Here is a 12,351-nt window from a genome sequence, read left to right as displayed (position 1 = left end):
TACACTCACGTCTGAATGACACGTACTATATAAACTGCCAGTACCAGAATTATCAGTATCTATGTGGCTTTTGGGAATCATTTCTGTCACATTCAGATCTTTACGAATGATAAAAATTCTGTGTCGTAGCCGACCTCAAAACAAACGGCGACATTACGTGTAAATTTTGCTAATAGTGTCTGTAATGGACAGTGAATATGTAGCTTACAGAGAAGAAGAATAAATATGTAATAAATATTTAATATTCATTTGTTTTTTTTGCCATCTCACTATATAAAGTGATATAATGAACATATAAAGAATAACAGGATGTTTTTAAAGCTGTTTTTAATGTATTGATTACCCGCTGTGTGCCACAGGTTACCTGACAGGTGGTGAGGATTACTTCACTCACTTCCGCTGTTATCAAAGCCGCTCGCTGAACCTGAGCCGCTGTGCGTTGGACCTTAGAGATGGGGAAGACGTCGCCACAGGATACAAAGGGGTCTATTCCACTGAGCTGCTGAGCCAGAGGGCCATCAGCATCATTGAGAGACACAACTCTCAAAAGGTGACACACAACATCTCATCACATACATTAACTGTGAAACTGCTAGCCTAACCAATTCGTAGAGTTAACCTTAGTTATCTTAATCCTAATCCTAGATTTGACATGTATAGAAGGTTATCAGCTCAGACATCAGATGATGTACGCTGGCACTAATGTTACGCTTGATTTTTAAATGCTGATTTTATTTATTTATTTATTTATTTATGTATTTTAATCTCATCCAAGAATTATCTTTATTGTTTCTTTAAGCTTGTTTAGCTCAGCCTCTCATTTGGAGTAATATCACAACTGTGGGTTTTTTGGGGTTTTTTTTTTTTTTGGGGGGGGGCGGCATTTAACGTCTGTAATGACAACAGTGTGAATGTTCTGTCCCCGTTTCCCTCTATCTTTCAGCCACTCTTCATGTATGTGGCGCTGCAGGCGGTCCATGCACCCCTGCAGGTGCCAGAGCGCTACGTGACTCCCTACAGTTTTATCACAGACACCAATCGCAGGCTCTACGCCGGCATGGTGTCAGCTATGGATGAGGCGGTGGGCAACATCACCCTGGCTTTACAGAAAGAGGGACTCTGGAACAACACGGTCCTTGTGTTCTCAACTGGTATGAGTTTAATTATTAGTTGTTGGGTTTTTTTTTGTTTTTTTTAAACTGAGATGCTAGATAAACCACTATTTGTTTTAGTTGTTTTTTATTTTTCTTTAGAAATAAATGCATTATATAGCTGAGCACTAATTAGAGCTGTGTCTCAGTGCCTTCTATCTCTTCATGTTATCCCAAAATTGACTCCATGATGTTGAAATCAGTCTCCACGAGCTGAAAGAGATCTCAAATGTCCCAGATTTATTTATTTTAAGTTATCTTGGCTGACAGCTGTATTTCTGCGGATGCCCACTAGTGGGCGGTGTTTTGCTATGTTTGTTCAAACCTCACTGCCGGCTGATAGAAGTAAGGAAAACTTTTCTTAGCTCATGTCTTCGTGTAGAGCTCTACAGGCAACTCGCCGAGAAAAAGACAAAGGAAAAACATCTAATAAACCTTTGATGAAGAACGTAATGTGGCCAAGACGGGCCATAAACCACATCATTTAAACCTGTGCCTGCTCGCAGGTTTCCACACGTGGAACATCTAATGATTTGCATCTGAAGTAGGTAACTACGTTTGAGGGTTATTTTTAGGGGGTTTAGTGTTTTTAAAGGGTAATTAGAAGACAGGAACAATGCTGTGAAAGTAAAGTGTGAGCGTTTTTATGCCTGTGGTGGGCTACGGTAGGTGGCCTGTTTCATTGTTCCTTTACACATTTGGCTCGCTGTGATTGTGAGGGTTGAGCCAACCATATGCTGGGCAGACACTGACTCTGCTGATCTGAAGCAGTGGAAAAACTCAGAGTACTTCCTGCTTCTGTGTAAATGTGGTGCAGAGCTTATGTAATCTGTGATTTGACCAGATAAATGTTTAACTATAACTTACTGAAAGAAGGCTTATCAGTTGTTTGGTTAGTCACATTTCCAGCTCACACTTTGAATTCATCCTGGTCAAGCTGTTATCACTGACTAAGCTTAACAGGACAGAATTGGCAGAATTTGGTTTGGTTGGACTTTGCGTTTCCTTTATGATGACATTTTCTGTAAACTGACAGCCTCACTGGGAATTTACTGTAAGCAAATGAGCAAGGAGGTTGAAGGGACCTTTTGGGGGAGCTGGGAAAGACAGAGTTGGCCTGTAGAGAGGCGAAGCAGCTTGAAAAGACATTAAGAAGCAGACGGTCTTTTCCAAAAACCGTTCGGGAATCGACACAGACTACTTCCTGGACTTGGATGACACTTTGCCTGTGAAAGGGGAGCCTTGCCTGGATGTGACTGGTCAAGAGTATTTATACTGGATCGGCTTATTGGGATGATGACAGTCTAACCGCCTGTGTGTGCACTTGTGTAATGGTTGGATATTTTATAGGAGTATTTGTCAGACAGTGAGACAACATCGGCGTGTTGTTTCAATGTCTCAGCTGATCACTTGTTTTCAGCAATAGCAGCCCTGGGGAGTGCACTGACAGCTGAAATCCTTCATTGCTTGGATGGATTTCAGTGCCATTGAATTCAATTGCCATTGAATTTTTACAGTCATGTTACAGAGTACATGAATCCCTAATGACTTTAATGATGCTTTGACTTTAGCTCAGCACCACATGAAGTTTCCCAATAACTGCTGATCACTGGACTTTATGCAGTTCTATTAAAAACAAAATTCATAGATTTGCAATGAAATCTATAGATTGTTCTTCACATGACTGTATGTCACACATCTGAAATTGACAACAACAAAATAAAGCCCTGTGTAGCCCCCATAGCAAATTGGCACATTACATTGTGTCAGCTGTGAAACTTTGTAATGTTGCAGCTTGTTGATGCTGTTCATTTGCTATAAGGTTAAAGGCTACAGTTGCTGCTATAGTCACAGTTAACCTTATTGGCATAGAGTGATCAGTGATTCAGCTCACTTGAATTAGGTAACATAAAGTGGAAGGATATCAGCTGACTGGATAAAATGTTATCAGGTGATAGGAGTTTCCTGTTGCTTTTTTGCCTTTAAAAAAAAAGAAGAAGAAGAAAGAAAACTTCTTTATGCATTTGCTTAAAGAGTATTTGACTCATCAAAACCTGAGCACATATCGCTTAGATGGGTTTTCCACCTTTAAATTCATTTTCATGGTTTCCCACATGTCTGCTGGAAATATAAAATGTTTGGCTGATGTACAATCAACATTCAGAAACCTAATTTCCACAGAGTGACATTAGAACCTGAACATATATGAAATCCAGACTCTGGGAAATTTTGAACATTGTTTCAGTATCTACAAATGATCTTCATACCTTTTGCCCCTGTGGTTGTTTCAGATAATGGAGGTCAAACGCTGTCTGGTGGCAGCAACTGGCCTCTGCGAGGGAGGAAGTGGTCACTATGGGAAGGAGGAGTCCGAGGCGTTGGATTTGTTGCCAGCCCGTTACTGAAACAGCCGGGTACCGTGAACCGTGAGCTCATCCACATCTCCGACTGGCTGCCTACACTTGTCGGCCTGGCAGGAGGAAACACCACAGGCACGAAGCCGCTGGACGGCTTCGATGTGTGGAACGCGATCAGGTGAGCTGGGCCGTTTTTTACTGTCAAGATCTGTCACAGGACTTGAGGGGGAAGTTGGCTGTAGCCTGGGGGGTTTTTGTGAGTGATACCAGCTCTTAAGTTTGACAGCTTGCCCTCTTTTGGTGCCCCTTTCAGACCCTCCCCCACCCGCGCCCCATGCTCGCACTCTCCAGCTACCTCTGTCTTCTTCTCGTAGGAGCCCCTGCTTCTTCAATAAGCCCTTTGTTGCTGTGGCATTGAGAGCTCAAAGAGAAGGAAATTGCATCAGTCATTCTCACACAAATCTGTAGTCCGTCCATCCCTCTGTTCTGCCCCCCCAGCTTCGCTTCAGACTAAAAATTAAGCTGTCCTCCTGTTAGATCAGCTAATTTGTTTTGCTGCAAATCCTTTTATGTCAGGACATGCCTGAGATGATGCAATTTTGTTAAATGTAATATATTCAATTAAACGTCTGGATGACCTCTTGTGTTTTGGAGAACTTTGCAAAGAAGCTATTAGTAAATCGATAAGTCACACGGAGCAGCTTGCAGACCACAGATGTGCTTTCCATGTGAGGCGAGCTGTCACTGTGTCCCATTTGACTGACGCATTATATTTGTAAACTAAATGCGGACACAGTGAAAGAGGTGAAATTGAGGGCTACAGCAGAGCCCCGGCAGAAAATCGAGGCTTAGCCAGGACCGCAAACTACTACTCGCAGCCTCCACTTGACTCGATTGGCCGTTGCGTGTCAGCTGACCACCAGCTGCTGGCACGGCCGTGTGAGCAGCACTACAGGGCACAAAACGCTGCTTTCATTGTGTTTTAATTGGACGTCCCAGTTGCAGAAAACGGCAGCCCCGACAGCACGGCCTGGGAAGCGTAAACCAAACGAAGGCCCAGAACAGAGAAGCACCCAGTGAGAGAGTGAGACTTATTTCAGTTGTGTTATCAGTGAGTGTGGTCAGAGAAAGTGGTGCGTTTTCTCTGTGGTGGAGTGCGGTCAGTGCATATGACCGCCTGGTGAGCAACAGCCAGCTGCTTCAGATTTACAGATCCCGGTGGGTTTCACAGCACATGAGTCAGCGTGGCGTGTTGGTTGTGTGTTCTCTTATTGAAGTGCAACACTGCTTTTATCTTACAGCAAAGGGTTTGCCTCACCCAGACTGGAGCTGCTGCACAACATCGACCCTCTGTATTATGACATTGCTCCATGTAAGTTCACGTTTCTTTTTTCCACTTTAACATTATTGGAAATCTTTTTTTCAGTATGTCTGAAAATTTTCTCAATTAATTCAAACTGCTGATTTCACAGAATGTCCATTGTTAAAGTCAATTATGCCTTTCCCTAAAGGTTGAGTGAGTATTTTTTTTAAGGTTATTTAATAGAAAAATAGAAGATTATACTGGAAGTATGGATTGATTTGTGTGTAATAATGTCTTCAACCATCTGATACATTGTCATGAACTTAGAATGAATCCATTGAAAATACATGAGAGTGGGCATTGCTTTGGGGAAGCTGCTAAACAGCTACATGTATGATGTCATAAATATCAGATAGCCCTGATATGATCAACTTGGAAACACTGTTTCGACTGTAAGCACAGAAGCTCCACCTACCTGTTGTTTATTAAAGCTTTTGTTTATGAGGGTGCAGCTAATCACAATAGTGCTGGTTTAAAGGACTGGTGGGATGACCCCACTGGTGGGGAATGACCCCAAGAAGAAAATCTTCAGTGAAGCTAAATTGAATGTATATGATTCATTAAAAAAAAAATAGAAAGTATAAACTGACCATCACTGCTTATTCAGTTCGGTGTCTCCAGGTAGGTGGAGTCTATCCCAGCTGTCATAGCGTGAGGTCAGGGTACACCCTGGACTGGTCGCCAGTCCATCAAAGGGCTAACACATCGTATAATTGTGTCTTTGGGCTGTGGGAGAGAATACCCTGAGACAGGCAAGCCCCACAGAGAAAGGTCCCAGCTGGCCAGTGGATGTGACTATTTTGAGCTTTTAATTATTCAAAACTATTTTGGTAGAGCTAATGAAAAAAGATACAGATCTAGAAATGAGTTTCCAAAGATCCATGTAACTCTTTATAATACAATAATTATGTTAAATTCTTTTCTTTTCTGCACAGTGCAGATAATTAAAACATTATGCAGATTAGTTACATTCACTTGCATTTAAAAAAAAAAAAATAGTAATTAAGAGAAGTGATGGGCCCTGTGACGAACTGGTGACAGGTCTGGTGCTACCCAACCTCTTGCCCTATAACAGCTAGAGTATAGGTTGCTCGCCAGCGACCCTGAATTGAATAAGCAGTAAAGAACGATGGATGGCTGACCTGTTATTGCAATAAATGTGACAGGTAATCATGATATGGATTTTAGCTGTTCTTAAGCGGCGCTGCTGTAAATCAGTCTGCTCGTCCTGTGCAGGGTCTGCCTGGCAGATCATCTGTTTATCACACACTGCAGGCAGTTTAGTGTCACGGCTAAGCCTAACCTGCATGCTTGTGTACTGAGGATGAAACTCACACAGGCAAGCTTAAACACTCTTAGTCATAATTCACATGCCAGTGAAGGTTTAAGATGATGAAAACCTCATGCACTGACCTCCTCCTCCTCTGTGTGCTTGCAGTGTAGGATATGTTCTCCTTTTCTTACTAACAATGTAATTCTTTAGGTTTGTAAAGAGTGTTTGGAATCTTAGTTAAAATGAGCTGAATCCAGAGAATTTTATCAGATTTTTTTTCCCCTCACTGTTTCGTATATAACAGATATTTTGTTTTCTTCTGAGGAATGCTGATAACACGGGGGTGAAACTCTAATCATTCACTGTTGACACTGTAATCAGTCGCCAGGGAGGAAATCTGAGAAAGCTGATGTTAGAGGGCAGGGCGGGTGTTCGCTCTTTAACCTCTGATTGTAGGGAGGTTTTACAGGAAATCTGCTATGGGACTGCTTTTTTGGACTCATCCTTGTCTAAACCACTTAATATTTAGTGGACCAAACCGCTTCCATCTCTGGGGAGGTAGCAGGGCAGTTATCTGGGGCCATGCTCTCTGACTTTTGGGGTGGATACTACACCTCAGTTACACATTTAAAAATAGTAAAGGTCCAAGGGGACTGAAATGGTAAAAAAAAAAAAATCCTGCTTATATAGCACCTTTTTAACCTTGGTGGTTTTTCCAAAATGCTCTAAAGTGTTTCTCCTACAGCATTTTTAAAGCAGCAGAGACCTACAAGGTGCCGTCCTGCCATAGGGAGCTACTTTGGGTTTAGTTTCTTGCCCAAGGACACGCAGACGTGTGGAGGAACTGCAACCTGAGCCACCAACCTTGCTATTAGTGGACAGCACACTCTACCAACTGAGCCTTGGTTGCTCTCTGTTTCTTTTTTTGCAAACTTTTTTGGGACTGAAAAGCTTCACAGATGTATCAGACGGATATTAATATGTTGATCAAACATATGTGACACAAACAGTAGTCTTATGTATTAGGGGCTTTTCAAAATATTATCTGGATTTCTTTAAACGGCAGTCCTTTAGAGTTTGTACAAGTCACGCTCCTTCCCGAGTCCATATTCAACAATGAACGTCAGCCTGCTTTAATACGAGATTTTCAGTGTTCGACGTCAATCCGTATTTCAAGTCAGCTAAACACTGCACAGATCTGGGCTTAATTTCAGGTTTAAGGGCAACCTTTGGTGTTCACTGGTGGGGATCATGTTCACTTATCTACATTAGCGACTCTCTAGTGGGTGGGTTGGACCAGGCCTCAATGCTCACCAGTGAGTCCCTGTTTGTTCCGTTCTCTGTCAAGATGATGCAAGTGCGGAAATAATGTTGAGTTACGGGCCCCGGGGAGGCCAATCCATGGTGTGTGTGTGTGTGTGTGTCTGTATATTTCCAGGTATGCTTTTACTGTATTGCCAGTTTATCTGCTATCAATGTCACGCTGAAAAGAAGCCATTGTGAATCAGGTACTTTGGAGATGGTATTGCACAATGGATGAAAATCGGACGGTACTTTTCTTCGTTCGAAAGTCCTTCATTTTTCTTCCTAAAAACCACTGAATGAAATGCAGCCCAAAACCATGAAAGAGCCTCAACCATGTGTTACAGATGAGCATATAAACTCACGGGCCTCTACTGTCGACGTCTACTGACTGAAATTAGAATTCATGATCCCATAAGACCCGTTGGCACTGATTTTCAGTCCACTTCTTGTGTGTTTGGCATCCCCAGTCTTCTCTCTCTGCTTGCCTTCCTTAAGAATGGCTTTTTGACAACCATCTTTCCATAGAGACCATTTCTGATAAGGCTTCAGTGAACAGTAGATGGGTGAATTGATGACAGATGCTTTGCTCTGGTCCTGTGTTAGGTATCTGTGTTGTTGTTTTTTTTTCTTGTTTCTTAAAACTGTGTACAGCAGATGAACAATATCTGAAAGTCATGTCCATAAAGCCTGATTCTTATAATTTTGTCCTACTTGTCTTTTCCTCAAATTGTTTTAAAGGAACACTGCACACCATGGCAGGTTTGGCAGGTTTTTGTCAGTTAATGCCTGTCAAACTGTTTGATCTTTGCTTTCACTACTTAAGTTGAATCTAAGAAAAATGCCAAACTGTTTTTGTGACAGGCTGACAGTAACACAGTGCTGAAAGAGCCAATTAAAAATTGGTTCTTTGCTAAGTTGTCTGTCGCATGTTCATACAATACTGATTTATTCCTCGAGTTAGATGTCTTTTTCATCCTTGACTGATAGGTCGGTGTTAGGTATGCAGGTTAGGCTTAGACGTGACACTAAACAGCCTGCAGTGTGTTTCTAAAATGGCAGTGTACAGGATTAGACTGAAAATGAGTTAAAAAGCAGACCGTGTCCCAAGAAAACATCTAAGAGTTTGGAGAACTTTTGCTCAAGATAACTATCAAGGACCAAATTAGGTCCTTGGAAGCCAGATATAAAGAAATAAAGGATGGCTCAGGACTTTTACAAAGTACAGTATGTTCTGTCTTTAATGATGTGTAATAGACATCAAAAATGAGGAACAAAACAATATTAGCATCCATCAGCAGTTCTTTAGGGGCAACCGTGGGCTCAGATTAACTGGTTGCTGATCTCTTTGGTGGGTTGTTTATTGCTGAGCAGGGAGTATACTTTGAGTTTATCAGGGCCTCTTGTACTGAACTAGAGTAACAAAAGTTTAAAGTTGCTGATTGTCAAACCAAAACAAGCTTAAAGACACAAAAACGATCATTGAAAAAATGTAATGTGAAAGCTGTAATAGTTGGTTGCACCAAGCTGAGAGGAAGAAAACCAAATACAAATATTGGTAAATGAAGCTTTAACTTAATAAAATCCCTCATTCGCAAACCTGTTTAAACGAATAATTCCAGAAAATCCAAACAGTGATTTATTGTCTGTTTTGAAACAGGCTGTTTGTACAGCTTCAGCCAGTGTTGCTCAAATTACCCTCAAAGTTTACTGGTGGTCATTAACATTTAAATCATTGGCTTGATAAGGAAAGCACTGCTTTACAAGCTTTCAACCTCATGTTTTATGTTTGAAAGTTTATTGTCGGCCACCGCTTTGACACCCACCCTCCCTTCCAGGCTGAAATTCTTCTCTTTTTTTTTCTCCTTTTTCTTCTTTCCTATTATAACCCAGCCCCTCTTTGAGACCTCCCTCTCCTTTCTCCTTCTCCTCTTCTCTCCTTTTCCTTCTCCTCTTCATGCTTTTTTTTTTGTTTTGTTTTTTTTTCACTCCTTTCAAGTCTCTTTTTCAAAATCTTCTTTGCTGTCGCTTTGTGAGTAAAAGGATTGTGGCTAAATGGGCCACAGAGGGGTCCCTGAACTTCTCACTTGCTGAGAGAACGATTCCTGGACTTCACCCAAGCCTTAAATCACTCCTCAGCTCTCCCTCTAGAAACTTCTCTTGCTCACTCGGGGTCTCTTCCCACTGTTCCTCCCTCCCTCCCTTCCTCCTGTTTGTATGTCATCCTGTTGTGGATCCAGATGAGTGCAGCCTCCTTTGTCCTGCAAAGAATGAATGTAAGAAATGGACATGTGTACACTGCGGGCAATCTGTTGGGGTTTGAGGTCCAGTCCCTTTTTAAGAATGGAAGAAGAAGCTCGTGCGCAGCATAATTAATCAAGCCTGTCAATCCTTAATCACCTGCTTACATAACGGTGTTCACACCTGAATCTGAACACCCCATTCTTACTCAACCATGTGAGCGATGCTGATCTGAGATGAGCTGAGCAGCTTAGCTCTGCATTTGGAAGTGTTTGAGATACCCACACGTCATTCGCACAACGATCAGCGAAGAATTCATTGTCGAAGCTTTTATCATGTGGTCGCAAAAAAGCTGAGATCGGAAATGTTTTAATTCCCTCACTCATGTTGCTGCGGCGGGATCGGCTCTATTAAACAAGCCCCGATGGGGAACTTTGGCTTTGTGTGGGTGCGGATTTCTCTTTATGTGAAGAATGTTGAGGACATGCTTGTTTTTGACAGCGTTAGGAGGCTGAAATGACTTGCTTGTACTTGACTGTCTAACCGGGACCATATTGTTGGGGTCAACAGCGGTATGAACCTGAGAAGGCCAGATCTCCTGTGTTTGAAGGTGCGGAGATGTGTACTCACTCCTGGGAGACATTTTCCATAAGGGTTAGAAATACACAGTGTTGGGCAAGTTACTTTGAAAGGGTAATTGATTATAGTTACTAGTTACTACTTCAAAAAAAGTAACTGAGTTACAAGATTCTAAAAGTAATTAATTACTTGAAAAGTAACTATTGCGTTACTTTAAAAAAACGTTTAACCCTCTGGGCTCCAGGGTATAATTGGCCATTTTTGACTACTTTTGATGTGTCCTCTACATTTCACCTTTAAAAACTATTTACTTTGTCTTGTTTGGTATCATTGTTTTCAGCACAACCTCACGTGCCTGAATTTACAGTTATGTTTTCATTTTGGCATACTGTATTAACACAATTGATCTAAAATCGGACAAACGTAAAATCAGAGTAGAAAAAGTGGTTTTTTACTGTAACTACAAACATGTTTATTGAATCATATTTCATAACTTTAAATGCAAATATAAATTGTCAATTTTAAAATCATATGCACAACTTTTGCAAACAAAGTTATTTGCAGCCATTTACCTTTTACCCCCCCCCCTTTTTTTTCTTCTTTTTTTTAAAATAACCATTTCAAACTATTTACAGAACAATCAGCTGTCCTGCATTCAATAAGATGCCGCACAGATTATTTGTGTCACTCCAAAAAAATAATTTCTGTCCACTATAAAGGAGAACATCACAGCCTGATACCTGGAAACAGCAGTCACCTCGTTGTTCTGACACACAACACAAAACTATCCACAACACTACACACTAACTACACACTCCAAACATGCTAAACGTCACAAATCTCTCTTTGTTTTGCCCCTTTAGCTCCAGGTGTTGTGCCAAAAAGTGATCGTCTACCAGAAAGTGATTGCCGTCCGCGGGAGCGCGCGCAGCTGTTTAAAGCTGTAGCGCCCGGATTACTTACAGCTACTTCCGTGTAACTGATATAAGGTGCAGTAAGCTGAACACAGCTTCAACCGTCTGTTTGTTGAAAAATAGTAACGCGACCGCATTTTCTTGTTAGTAACCGTAACGGCGTTGAAACGATAGGAATAGTAATTAGTTTAACCCGTTACAGCAAAAAGTAACACCATTAGTAATGCCGTTACTTGTAACGCCGTTATTCCCATCACTGGAAGTTGCAGATATTTCTACACCATCAAAAGGAAGATCAGTTATTTACTTTGGCCCTATGAAACTGATAAAAGTGTGCTCATTGGTAACTGCGACCCTTGTTTCTGTCTTTGTGTCTGCACAACTGCACTAACAGCACATTATTCATTATATTTGGCAAACATGGAGGACTGGTGCTGAGTCGACCACATTACCACCGTATCTGTCAAATTCCTCCAGGCCCAAAGTTCTGTGTGTTTGCAGAAATGTATACATTTAAAAAAACAACTTTTGTTCTTGAACAGGAGGGATTTTCATGGGGTTTGTTTATTTAAACTGTTCTATTTCACTGCAGATTTTGCAGCACAAAAGAGTCTGTTATTAGTACATTTATTTTCACACCCTTCACCTGATGCCAACTGTGATTGTCAAGTATGCTGATGCCAGTCCACCTTCTCATTTGGTTTCCGATCCACAGAAGGCGCTTTGTATCCAGGGGTGGACTAATATCATCTTAATCAGCGAACTGTAGTTTTTAAGATGGATGGTTTCCTTGAATCAGCTCTGTCCTCCTCTGTCTACAGGTCCTGGCAGGCAGCGCGAGTTAACTTTGGCTCAGGTGGCCAACTCCGGCTTCAATGTGTCCATTCACGCAGCCATTCGATCTTCAAAGTGGAAGCTGCTGACTGGGTACCCAGGTCAGTATCTTCTGTCACTTCTAATGTCATATTTAGTCTAAGTGGGACGTAGAATATGAAACACAGTAATGCACAGGAAGACATTCATTTCTTATCTTTATTTTTTTTTTTAAAAGGAAAAAAGAGCTTAATACAATCAAACACTCCATCCCAAGTAAAAGTCCAACGTCATAAAGTAGCAATACATGAAGTAAAGTTTGGTAGTAGCAAATATTTGAATATATCTTATGTAAAAC

The 12,351-nt window shown here is 41.4% G+C and overlaps 1 protein-coding gene across 1 annotated transcript in view; it reads left to right on the top strand.

Annotated features, from left to right (window-relative positions):
- The window catches only part of arsb (arylsulfatase B), a 20,169-nt gene that overhangs the window by 6,355 nt on the left and 1,463 nt on the right, over positions 1–12,351 (top strand). The window contains exons 3-7 of the mRNA XM_005720113.2: positions 360–550; positions 944–1,151; positions 3,443–3,686; positions 4,810–4,880; positions 12,002–12,115. Of these exons, the coding sequence (XP_005720170.1) occupies positions 360–550; positions 944–1,151; positions 3,443–3,686; positions 4,810–4,880; positions 12,002–12,115 (828 nt within the window). The remainder of the gene's footprint in view (positions 1–359; positions 551–943; positions 1,152–3,442; positions 3,687–4,809; positions 4,881–12,001; positions 12,116–12,351) is intronic.

Source organism: Pundamilia nyererei, unplaced genomic scaffold (assembly GCF_000239375.1).
Source record: "Pundamilia nyererei isolate P.nyererei 1_Seehausen unplaced genomic scaffold, PunNye1.0 scaffold00002, whole genome shotgun sequence".
Classification (NCBI taxonomy): Eukaryota; Metazoa; Chordata; class Actinopteri; order Cichliformes; family Cichlidae; genus Pundamilia; species Pundamilia nyererei.
The sequence above is the reverse complement of the archived record's forward strand: the minus strand, read 5'-3'. Positions and strand labels throughout refer to the sequence as shown.